Source organism: Saccopteryx bilineata, chromosome 10 (genome assembly GCF_036850765.1).
Source record: "Saccopteryx bilineata isolate mSacBil1 chromosome 10, mSacBil1_pri_phased_curated, whole genome shotgun sequence".
Taxonomy (NCBI): domain Eukaryota; kingdom Metazoa; phylum Chordata; class Mammalia; order Chiroptera; family Emballonuridae; genus Saccopteryx; species Saccopteryx bilineata.
The window spans coordinates 77,203,619-77,216,352 of record NC_089499.1 but is presented as its reverse complement, the minus strand read 5'-3'; the positions used below and the strand labels follow the sequence as shown (position 1 = coordinate 77,216,352).

The window sequence follows — 12,734 nt, the reverse complement described above, 5'->3', positions numbered from 1 at the left end:
GAATGACCTCCCCTGACCTCCTGATAGCGAGCAGGCAGGTGCCCCCTCACAGACGGGGGGTGGCATTGCAGGCAGTTGAGTAACCGTGGAGAGTCACTCAGCTACTGAGCCGGGTCTGGTTTTCTTACTCCATAGCCCAGTCATTTATGCTCAGCAGTGGACCCACCCCCAAGGATTGGATATTAACCACGAACCCCTAGTCTTCAGTAAATGGATAGCAGTGGTGATTTACCAATGTTCAGAGCTCTTTTGTAACTTCCAGCAGTCATGGAAAATAGACGCTCTGGAGTTTTTCTTTGAGCACAGACCCATTAGGCAGCCTGGTGGCAAAGCCGGCGGATCCGCTCTTGAAATGATTTTAAATGAAAGAGTAAAATATATAGGAAAGGAAACCAATTATGTTCAAATACAGTTGTCAAAATATTTTAAACAAACAAGTTTGAAATGTCATCCTATGTGTGCCTTCTTATTAAAGAATTACATGACAAGGGGTGGGTCTGTGAGCTGCTGTGGCTCCTGAGTAGCGATGAGCAGCAGTGGTCTCCCAGAAGGGCGGCCACGGTGAGAACCCCGCTTCGGTGGCAGGCGCTGTCAGGTCGGGCTGACGCCGCCGAGCGCCGCTGCTGTGCCCACCGTGGAAGGAAGGCTGTATCTCAGTGATGTTACTTCTCCCTGTCCCTGAATTCCGTGAGGTGATGGGCCCAGGTTGAGCACTCCTGATCAGAGAGGTCCTGTAGGAACTTCCTAGTCACCACAGCCAGAACTTTCCCCATTGAAAATTGTTCAAGAATAATAAAAAGTGGGCTCTGGCTGGTTGTCTCAATGGTAGAGTGTCAGCCTGGCATGTGGAAGTCCCGGGTTCGATTCCCAGTCAGGGCACACGAGAAGCGCCATCTGCTTCTCCTCTCTTCCCCCTCTTGCTTCTGTCTGTCTCTACCTCTCTCTCCTCCCCTCCTGCAGCCATGGCTTGATTGGAGCAAGCTGGCCCCATGAACTGAGGATGGCTTCATGGCCTTCACCTCAGATGCTAAGAAGAGCTCTGTTGCTCAGCAAGAGAGCAACACCCCAGATGGGCAGAGTATGACCCCTTGGTGGCCTTGCTGGGTGGATCCTGGTTGGGGCGCATGTGGGAGTTTGTCTGCCTCACCTCCTCTCACTGAATTAAAAAAAGAAAGAATAATAAAACATGGACAGGCTGCTGGAGTGGCTATTTAGTTCATTGGCCTGAAGCAGAGCCTTTAGAAAGGACAGGCGAACCTGGTCTCCAGAGGACATTTGTTCCTCCTTCATGGGGGGAGGGGCACAGACCTGTCTGAGGCGGTCCATGCAGCCTTCATCCTGGAGCAGCTAGAGCCCGGTGGGGGTTCTGGCTGTCACAACCCAGCCGGAGCCTGTGGTCTCCCAGGCTGCCTCGTTCGACGTTCTGGTACTGACTTCTCCATCTCTCTGTGCCCGCATTTGTCTCTGCACACTTCACTTCACAGCTGTGCAAAATGGATATATGGTTTGGTCAGGGGTTGCAAACTCAAGTACCCTGGGGCCAGGCAGGGGACATGTACAAAAAAGGGGACATTGAAGGTCCTAGGCCCACTGAACTGGGGTGATGGGCACATAGCCCTGGCCAAATGTTGCCCTGCAAAAAGGTGAGCTCAGTTTTGCCAAATATTGTAATTTTAGGATAAGCAGGAAATTGATTTTTTTGTGTGGTTGGTTTTGGGTTGTTTTGTATTTGGGGGTTTTTTTTAGGTAAAAGCTGGCATTTACAGTGTTTACAAAGCTACTGTACAAAGCTACTGTTTGCAATGGCAGCAAATTCTGTTTTTAAAAATAGCTTGCAGGCCAAATGCAAGTTTTGTTGGTACCTGCCACTTCCGGCTCAGGTAAAACAACAGCAGTCACAAATGTTATTCATTGTGGTATTTAGCATTTTTTGATAATTTTTCAGTGCCATGTATATACAGGAAGCAAAGTTTCAGTTTACATAGCACTGTTGGTTTAAAGTTGGACTGGTTAGAGTTACTTACAATTACAAAAGGTTGGAAACAGACCAAACATCCATCAGTAGTGGACGGGAAAACAAAATGTGGTGCACACACAGTGGAGGTGCTCAGCCTTAGAGAGGAGGCATGCTGACGGGGAGGGACCTTGCCACACACAGTGGAGGTGCTCAGCCTTAGAGAGGAGGCATGCTGACGGGGAGGGACCTTGCCACACACAGTGGAGGTGCTCAGCCTTAGAGAGGAGGCATGCTGACGGGGAGGGACCTTGCGGACATTGGACTGAGTTACATAATAAGCATGTTACAAACAGCCACACGTGGGGTTCCAGCTACAGGCAGTGCTAGAGGAATCAGACCTTTGGAAACAAAGTAGAATGGGGGTTTTCAGGGGCCGAGGGAGGGGGGACAAGGGCCTGTGTAATGAGGACAGTTTCAGTTTTACAAGATGAAAGTTCTGGAGCTCTATTGCACAACAATGTGAACATACTTAGCACAACTGAACTATACACGTAAAAGATGGTAAGTTTTGTGTTACGTGTATTTTAATACAATTAAACATTTTTTAAAGTTATATTTTTTAATAAGTGACAAATGGGTGAACAGAGCTGCAGGGGAATGAACACTAGGGAGAGTAATATGTGGTTAGCGTAAAAAAGTTTGGCCATTTAAAATAATGGTGGGTATTAAAACTTAAGTAAAAATGAAATATATGACGATACACAAAATAGAGTTAAGTAATTGTACTTTTTTTGCATTCTGAGGAAATGTTAAAAGTGCTAATTTAAGGTAAACTATAATAAATTTAGGATGTAAATTATAATCACTGAAAGGATGATATAAGAAATTATAAACAAAGAGTGAATAGAGAAGAACAATGAAATAACATGATTCCATTTATATGAAGTTCAAAAACAGCAGAACTAGGCCCTGGCCGGTTGGCTCAGCGGTAGAGCGTCGGCCTAGCGTGCGGAGGACCCGGGTTCGATTCCCGGCCAGGGCACACGGGAGAGGCGCCCATCTGCTTCTCCACCCCTCCACCGCGCTTTCCTCTCTGTCTCTCTCGTCCCCTCCCGCAGCCGAGGCTCCATGGGAGCAAGGATGGCCCGGGCGCTGGGGATGGCTCTGTGGCCTCTGCCCCAGGCGCTAGAGTGGCTCTGGTCGCGACATGGCGACGCCCAGGATGGGCAGAGCATCGCCCCCTGATGGGCAGAGCTTCGCCCCTGGTGGGCGTGCCGGGTGGATCCCGGTCGGGCGCACGCGGGAGTCTGTCTGACTGTCTCTCCCTATTTCCAGCTTCAGAAAAATGAAAAGAAAAAAAAAAAAAAAAAACAGCAGAACTTCCTGAGCGGCTGTGGCGCAGTAGATGGAACATCGACTAGGACGCTGAAGTCCGTGGTGTGAAACCCTGAGGTGCTGGCTTGAGTGCCAGCTCCTGAGCTTGAGGAGGGGCTCCCTTAAGTGCAGGGTCACTGGCTTGAGCACAGAATCATGAACATGATCTCAAGGTCACTGGCTTGAGCTAGGGGTCTCTGGCTTAGCTTGAGCCTCCAGTCAAAGCACTTAGGAGAAGCAATTAATGAACAACTCAAGTTAAGCAACCACGAGATGATACTTCTCTCTCTCTTCTCTCTATCTCTATACCCCCCCCCACCTCTCTCAAAAACAAAGAGAAAGGACAGAGCTCTGACAGATCAGAAGGGCAGTCCCCTTTGGGAAAGGGGCGGGTATTGACCGGACAGGGCACATGCAGACCTGGGCCTGGGCGGGTGTACCTCTATGTGGTAGTTACATGGGTGTTTACAGAAGTAAAGGGGTGGGTATTGACCGGACAGGGCACATGCAGACCTGGGCCTGGGCGGGTGTATCTCTATGTGGTAGTTACATGGGTGTTTACAGAAGTAAAGGGGCGGGTATTGACCGGACAGGGCACATGCAGACCTGGGCCTGGGCGGTGTACCTCTATGTGGTAGTTACATGGGTGTTTACAGAAGTAAAGGGGTGGGTATTGACCAGACAGGGCACATGCAGACCTGGGCCTGGGCGGGTGTATCTCTATGTGGTAGTTACATGGGTGTTTACAGAAGTAAAGGGGTAGGTATTGACCGGACAGGGCACATGCAGACCTGGGCCTGGGCGGGTGTACCTCTATGTGGTAGTTACATGGGTGTTTACAGAAGTAAAGGGGTGGGTATTGACCGGACAGGGCACATGCAGACCTGGGCCTGGGCGGTGTACCTCTATGTGGTAGTTACATGGGTGTTTACAGAAGTAAAGGGGTGGGTATTGACCAGACAGGGCACATGCAGACCTGGGCCTGGGCGGGTGTATCTCTATGTGGTAGTTACATGGGTGTTTACAGAAGTAAAGGGGCGGGTATTGACCGGACAGGGCACATGAAGACCTGGGCCTGGGCGGTGTATCTCTATGTGGTAGTTACATGGGTGTTTACAGAAGTAAACATTAACTGGACTGTACAGTGAAGACCTGTAGATTTTACTTTACATAAATCTTACCTCAATAAATCATAAATCAGTAACAATTTAAAAATTTTTTTAAAACTAACACCATAAGACAAGTTTCATCAAATTTTGGCCCACAGGTCAAATCTAGCCCTCTGCATATTTTTAATGACTCACAATCTAAAAGGTGTTTGACATTCTTAAGTAATTGGGGAAAAAATTAAAAAGGAATAATATTTCATGATATGAAAATTATATGTAATTCACATTTCTATCTGTAAGTAATGTTTTGTTGGAACAAAAGCAAAAAAAATCATAGTTCACAACGTAATTTCTTTTTTCTCAGCTAATACCACTCGAATTTTCCAAGGAACCAGAATTGTTAAAACAGGAGTGGTAAGTAGAATAATGGTTTTGTTTTGTCCTGGTTGTTAATTTGCATGCTTTCAAAACTATTACCACAAGGTGGCAATGTGATATTGTTAAACTGCTTAATGTGAAGAGGTTAAAATACTCTAACAAATTACATTATTCACTGTTTAAAATTCAGTACATTATGAAAACAAGCTGTACAACAGAGTTAAAGCAGTAGTGTTATAAAGTATAATTTCTATGAAAGTAGAAATTCTCCAGTTGTTAATTATTTATTATCTGTAGGGTCATAGGGTATAAGGAGTACACAAGGTCTGCTCCAAGCCCATCGTTAGACATCTCTTAAAATTCAGAGGTTATCATTTGTTATATGGATTTCCAAATTTCTGGAACCTCAACCAGTATCAAAGTTTTTACATTTCTAGTGCAGCTGATAATCATAATATTGATCACATTATTGGTAATAAAAATAATAGCCTAAAATTTACTAAAACGTTTCCTGGGTTTCAAGCAGAGATTATTTTATTGACTCATTAGAGCCATAGTGATGAACCTTTTTATAAAAATCTCCCACTTTTGCAGTGCTGGTCAACCTGGTCCCTCCCGCTCACTAGTGGGCGTTTCAGCTTTCATGGTGGGCATAAGGGAGCAACCAGACAGACCAGGTTATTACCATTTTATGGTTGAGGAAACTGAGGCTCAGTGTTAGAGCAATGCGGCCACATCCCCTGGAGAGCAAGCGAGGCGTTGTGGGCTCAGCCAGCCCCGTCGGGCTGCACTCGCTCATCTTATGTGGCGTCTGGCATTTTATTAACCAACTTCAGAACTGAACATCTAACTTGATCATATTTAAACTATAAAGGTTTCAAACTAAAACTATAAAATCTAAGGTGTTCTGGCTATATTGTTTTGAACTTTGTGAATGATCAGCTGGATTTCTGGATTCTGTACACCAGTTTATAAGAACTAAAATTAAACTCAGAACCTTGAGAACAGCTGTTCTCCTGAGATAGCATGTGTGAGTGCATCCCACAGCCGAGCGCCAGTGTGGTGTGGTGGGAAGAGTGAGCTGAGGTTTGAACACAGGCAGCCCTGCCTCTGTCCCTTGACATCTCTGTGCCTCAGTTTCCTCATCTGTTAAAGTGGGTGATGATCCTCCAGGGTAGTATGGGAAGCCCTGGCCCATCGTTGGCATCATTCAATGGAAACTATGATTGTTGTCATGCACATGGGCAAAGATTTTGCCGCGGATAAACCCGGAGACTCTGAAAGGCACAGCAGCTGTACCCTGCAGGACGGGGTATAGAGGGCTGTCAACTAGGCCCCAAAGCCTGCAGGGCAGAGCGGCTCCTGCTTCTGACCCCTGCCACTGCAGATGTGGCAGGAACTCTCACTCCATGTACCCACATCCTTCATCAGATGGCAGACCCTGATCCAGGAAGGCTTTTCTGGACCTGAGACTGTGTACTGTCCACAAGCACCTGTGACATCTAACACAGCAAGGTCACCTGCCTCATCCAGAATCACCCAAGAGCAGTTGACCATCTAGTGTTGCCAATTTACTACTCATTTGACATTTGTCTTTCAGCCAAATTTAATGCTACTTAGTTTTTTGCCACTTACTCCTCCTGAACAGTATCAGTGAAAAGTTGGGCTTGATATGCTAGTTAAAAGTAATTATAAAACCATTAAGATCAGAGACGGTCGTCCATGATCACCTAATGTCAGCTTTGGCACTGCTTTGGGAAACCCCATGAGTAAAATAAAAAACCAGTAGAACCCTTTGAGGGTCGTAACCAGGACCTTCTTCCCAATCTAATGACTGACATTTCTTTCTCTTCCTCTGTCCCTTCTCCCAACCACCTGGGTGGCCCTTTCAAGCCCACTATGTCCCCTGCCTCTTCGGCCGACATGGCTCCCATCAGCTCAGGGTCTTCGACTTGGACATCCTCTGGCATCCCCTTCTCATTCGTTTCCATGGCGACGGGGATGGGCCCGTCCTCCAGCGGCAGCCAGGCAACAGTGGCCTCGGTGGTCACCAGCACACTCCTGGCCGGCCTTGGCTTTGGCGGAGGCGGCATCTCCTCCTTCCCCAGCACCGTGTGGCCCACGCGACTCCCCGCGGCTGCAGCGGCCAGCAAGCAGGCCGGCAGGCCGGTCCTGGCTGCCACAGAGGCTGTCTCTTCCCCGAGCCCGGATGGCGATGCAGCACCGAGCAAGGATGGCGACGGCGCCGAGGAAGGGGACAAGGATGAGAAAAGTGAGAGTGAGGATGGGGAGCGGGAGCACGAGGAGGAGGGGGAGAAGGACTCCGAGAAGAAGGAGAAGAGTGGGGTGACCCACGCCACCCGGGGGCAGGGCCGGGCCGAGCCCACCCCCACACCCTCGTCTCCCGGTGGAACTGCCCAGGACCGAGGGCATCAGACTGTACCTGGGCCTCAGCAAGACCACACTGCCATCCCCACTGACCGGCCCGATGACACAAGGGATGCCAACCATGGCCTGGACTCCAATTCAGTCACCTCCACCCAAGTGCCCCCCACAGTCACAGAGGAACATTATGAAGGGAGTGACCCCAAGAGTCCTGAAATACCATCTAAAAAGCCTGTGTCCCGAGGGAACCGATTTTCAGAGGATAGCAAATTTATCACTGTTAATCCAGGTAAGTGACATCCTCATAGGAGGCTCCATGCTGCTGCAAGCAGTCTTAACCTTTAAACGTTAATTGGGTTAGGGCATGATGACCTAGTGCTTGATATTCCTGGAATCGCATGTGTCCCTGGGATGGAAGGTGCGTGTGTGTATGTGTGTGTGCACGTGTGGGTCTGTGTATTTTATTACATTAAGAGGAACCTACTGTCTTACTGTTGCTGGAATAAGTCTTGCCTTGATATTTGTTCCTGATAAAATCTACTTTTCTCTAAACAACTGCAAGGACTTCAACTATATAAAGAAGTAAATGACTAGAGATGATATTGATATTAAATTTATTCATTAAGATTTAATTCCTTATTCACTTACTCAACATCTGTGCTTATGCCTGCCGGCCCGCTTGGTCCAGGCCCTGGGCGGGGAGCTCACCCAGGTGAGCCGGCCCCGCGTCTCCAAGCTCACAGGATAAAGGACTAGACAGAGACGCTGTCGGTTGCTAGGGCTTGCACCAGGAAGTCAGGAAGCAGGAAGGTTAGAAAGCAAGCAGGAAAGTGAGACGGCCGGCCAGAAAAGTGCTAATAAAGCTGGAGATGGTGACAGGGTAAGACAGGAAATAAACAGGTGCTGTTGAAGAGCATGGTGAAGAGAGAAGGGCCCTCTCTTCTCTGAGAAAGGCCGCTCTGGACAAGTGACACTCACATGGAAACTAAAGCATGAGAGGCTGTATGCAGCCCTCGCAGCCCACGCCTGCTCTCCGGCCCAGAGCCCTGGTTACGGACAGTGAGGCCAGGGCGTGGCCGGCCAGGCCTCCACTGTGCAGATGGGGCTGCCACCACCCTGACCATGGGCCGCTTTGCTCTGTCATAGGTTCACATGTTAGTGAGTCATCCTGGTAGTTTCTGCAAGAAAGTCTTTAGCATCAAGGGTTGTTATTGTTGTGAGGGGTTTTCTTAATAAGAAATTCTTCCTTTTGCCAGACTACAAGATGTTTAACAACAGTTTTTTTGCATCTAAGCTGTTGTGGAGTTATAAACGTGCAAAAAAAAGAAGCAACTGGTAAATATTTATTTGCTTTTGCACTTGTAAACATTAAAATTCATCTAAAGCTGAGATCTCGTATGTTAAGATACAACTTAGAATAAATTTTCATGTTTTGAATTACGTGCCTCCTTAAAGCTGGTATGGAGTCATTTTTGGCAATGTGGGCTTCCTGTGGGCAGCACCTAGTCTGTCCAGTTTAGGGAAGGTGCAGGCAGCCCTCCGCAGAATGGGGCAGAGAAACATCAGGCCACTTGTGACGCTGTTTGAAGCCACTCCTGCATGACACTAGCATTCCCTCTAGGAATTGCTGTGGAAGAACTGAATTTCTTAGATTTGAAGATATTAAAGAAATATTTATGGATTACCCAGTGTGTACCAGGCACTGAACTAGGCACAGGGAATAGGACACAGATCAGAAGAGGCCTCTGTACTTCTGGGATTTATGTTCCAGTAAATAAGTGTATAACTTCACCGAATGTAAGTGCCAGAGTTGGGCATAGGGGCAGTGTGGCATTGGGTGGTGATGGAATAACATTTGAACAGAGACCCAAGTGGTAAGAAGGAGCTAGCCATGCCTAGATCCATCTAAGAACATTCTGGGCACCGCCGGGCCAGAGACCTAAAGGGGGGGGGGTCAACATGGAGCAGTCAAAGAGCTGTCAGAGAGCCCTTGTGTGTGGACCAGACAGTCAGGAGAAGGGGTGTGGGGTGAGTTCAGAGATGGGCAGAGCTCAGATCGGGAGGGGGCTTGTCAGCCACGAGGATTTGATTCTAACTGATGGCAAACCAGTGGTGGGTTTTAGCAGGAGACTGACTCACCTGATGAACTTCTCTTGAAAGATCATGCAGGTCTCTGTGGAGGTTTATGCAGAGGAGGTGAGAAGGAACAGAGGAATCCCTGCTAGGAGGTGATGGCGATGTGGCTAGGCCAGTGTGGTTTCTTCAGAGAGAAGCGCTGGGCCTGGAACTGATTTTCGAGTGTGAGAGGCTCTGCCCCAGACTGAGGGCACTGGCCCGACAGTGTCTCGGGGCGCCTCTTACACATGGCTTTGCCCACACGCCTAAGAAAGATGGGTGCTAAGAGCTTAGGTTGGGAGTGTTCATACCTTAAGACTAGAGTGGGGCACGGACATGGAGCATCTTCCAGGGAAGTGGAATGGCTCATTCCGCTTGCATCCAATTCCAGAGGAAGTGGAGAAGAATCAGATGGTGCACCCTGGGGATCCTCAGCTCCAGCTGTGGGGCGTGCGGGCACCTGAGCATCTGGGGTCTTGGCAGATTAGCTTTTGGAGAGTCAGATCCCAGTACTGTCTGCCCCTTATCCACTCAGGGTGCTCAGGGCAGCGTTTGCTCAGGGTCCTCTGAAAAGTGAGGACAGTAATAGCCATCAGTGCAGAAGGGGTACAGATAAACGGAGTCACTTTGCTGTCGTTGACAAGGAAGGGGTCGCAGTCCAAAGGACACACAATCATAATGGCGCCTGAGGGGGCTCCAGCAGGTCTCCCCTCTGCGGCATCCAACAACAGTAAAGAGCACAGCAGGACTGTGGTCCCAGTGACCTGGCATTACAAATGACCTCCAAGAATTGTGCTGTCCCCAACACTGCAAATCAGAGTGCCGCCCTCACCCCTTCGTCTCAGTGGGACAGTTTACTTCTTCCCATGGTGAAGGGGGTCTCCCTTAAGAACTGCAGGCAATCCAGGCTGGGAAGTGGGGGCAGACTGGTGAAGCCAGAGGTCAGCAAACATTTCTGCTGAGAGCCAGACAGTGGCAGTTCCAGGTTTGTGGGCCATGGTGCATCAGAGACCTGTGGCCCAGAAGCGACCAAAGACAATACCCAATGAGCAGTTGCAATTGAGTTTCAATCAAAATGTTTATGGAAACAGACTGTGGGCCTGATTTGACCTGCAAGCCATCGTTTGCTGACCCTGGGTTTAAACAGAAATGCTTGTGTCTGTTTGTCAGTAAAGGATGTGAGCAACTTGAGGGTAAGACCTGCAACCCCCCAAAAAGTGCCTGATCCCCAGGGACTCGGGTCACATGCACACGTCTCACCCTTTCCCCGTCTGCCTCCTCCAGGCTGCTACTTATTTTTTAAATGAAATCTCTATCGTTTTTATCTTAGTGGTGACTTATTTTAAAGACTTTGCATGTACATTTGTTTAACTCTCTTCCACATTTATTTCCTTCTTCACTTTAAGTAAAAATGACTATATCAACTGATATTTAGTGTCTGTAAAAGGAGGTTTAACATTTTAAGTTACAAACTGTGTTTTTACCAGCATCTCCATGAGGCTTGTTTAAAGTTATTTGACGTTTGAAAACATCTTTCAAGTCCTATGAGTAATGGCTTTAGCATGTTAATTTACAGGGAAGAAGGGAGGGGAACCCTTCTGTGGAAGAAATAGCTAACACAGACACCCACAGAAATCAGACAAGTAATACCAATGAGAGAAGAAAACCAGGTGCTGGACACTAGGGAGTGGTGAGGACTATGGCACACTAAACAGCACATGTCCTTTCTAAAGAGGGCCACATCACTCAGTTCCAACTGATTGTCATCAGTGAGAATGCCTAGTGAGCCAGAAATCCAGGTCTTTGTGCAAAATCTCCCAATTTTTAAGTGAGTTCAAATTTTGAAACATTTCTCTCTTCTTTTTTGTTTTTCTTCACATGTGCCAACAAGTAGATAGGAACCAGTGGTTCTTGGTCTCACTACAGTGTTGGTTGCTGGAATTGGATCAGATGGATGAGAGGCCTATATGCAGTTGTTCTGTCTCTCATCAAGCATCTTGTTAGCATCTACTTAGTGTGACCCCCTCTGTGGGATGTGTGCTGTGTGGAAATCCAACATGGCCCCTCCCTCAGGAGCCACAGCCTGCACGTGGTGGAGACACCCCCAGAATCCACCTGATGTGGAAAAATGTCCTCAAGGTGGGGTGCAGTACAGAATGCCCTAGCAAAAGCATTGCGCAGCTGGCATGGTCTATAAACTCATCACTTAGTGCTAGGATTTTCCTTTTTTATTTCCATAAATCAAGGCAACCTTTCTTTTCCATAGTAAATCTTGCTCAGAACCCCAGTATAAACACTCATTCCCTGAGAACCTCCTCTGTCTGGACCAGCCCTAAACCAGGAGTAGTCCAGTTCAGGGCTCAGCAAGCCCAGCCCTAAACCAGGAGTAGTCCAGTTCAGGGCTCAGCAAGCTCCAGTTTGCAGGCCAAATCTGGCCATGGCCGTTGCCCCAGGAGCTAAGACTGCACAGAGCTGGTCAGACTTGGGCCGCTGGTCTGTGTCCAGCCAGAAAGGAGGGTGCTGGGCTCCCACTGCTCCTCCGCCCCTTTGGGAAAACCGGAGGTGCCTGTGTGCATGCTCCAGCTCCAAGGACCCAGCTGGGGAAGCTTGGATTATTGAGACCCTAGTGTCCCCAGGTACCATTTGTTCCGGCTGGGGTTGCCTGTGCGGACAGTGCTGCCCTGTGCCATTGGGGACACCGTGGCCCGGAAGGGTAAGGCACGTGCCCTGGTGACACGGACCCTGGCTCCACAGTTCGGGGCAGTCCCCCTACATGGTGCTTTCTTTCCCCTGTTTGAGGCTTGCTCCCTGAGCGGGCCACACAGGGTGATTCCGGATGAAATGTTCATTAACAGGTGAATATTTGAGTGTGTGCCTTAAAAAAAAGACAGCTGTTTTCCATTCACGGCAGAGGTTCTCAACCATCTAGGATATTTCCGCTTCGTCCCGGGACATGTGGCCACTTCTGGAAACATTGTCGGTTGTCATGCTGGGGCGGGGACAGCATGGCCTACAATGCGAAGGATAGTCCAAAGTCACTTATACCATGGTTGAGACACTGACTCACAGTATCAACAGAGTTTCCTTTTCAAAGAAGTTGACTCGAGGAGAAAATAGTAGTTAATTTAAGGACAAAGATAAGTAGTGGTACAGGTTCACAAAGGCAGGGCAGAGCTCAGGCTTGTGACACTCCATTGGAGGGTCTGCATGTGGGGAGATGCAGCCTCCTTTATTGAAAACAAATCACAGCAGCCCCTTGTGTGACGATAGCTGGAAGCAGTTTTTACTGAGGGCAGGTGTTGTTGGCCAGCTTCCTTTGTAGGGTGACGTTTCCTCCATAAATGCCCCTGCTCTTGGCCACCGCTTCTTGGGAGTGACAGAAGGAACTGGCTTGGCATGGCTTGGGCATTACTCAG

The 12,734-nt window shown here is 48.5% G+C and overlaps 1 protein-coding gene across 3 annotated transcripts in view; it reads left to right on the top strand.

Annotated features, from left to right (window-relative positions):
• PTPRG (protein tyrosine phosphatase receptor type G) overlaps positions 1-12,734 on the top strand; it is a 926,569-nt gene that overhangs the window by 823,246 nt on the left and 90,589 nt on the right. For all 3 annotated transcript variants that reach the window (XM_066245729.1, XM_066245728.1, XM_066245730.1), the window contains exons 11-12: positions 4,805-4,854; positions 6,712-7,492. In XM_066245729.1, the coding sequence (XP_066101826.1) occupies positions 4,805-4,854; positions 6,712-7,492 (831 nt within the window). The remainder of the gene's footprint in view (positions 1-4,804; positions 4,855-6,711; positions 7,493-12,734) is intronic.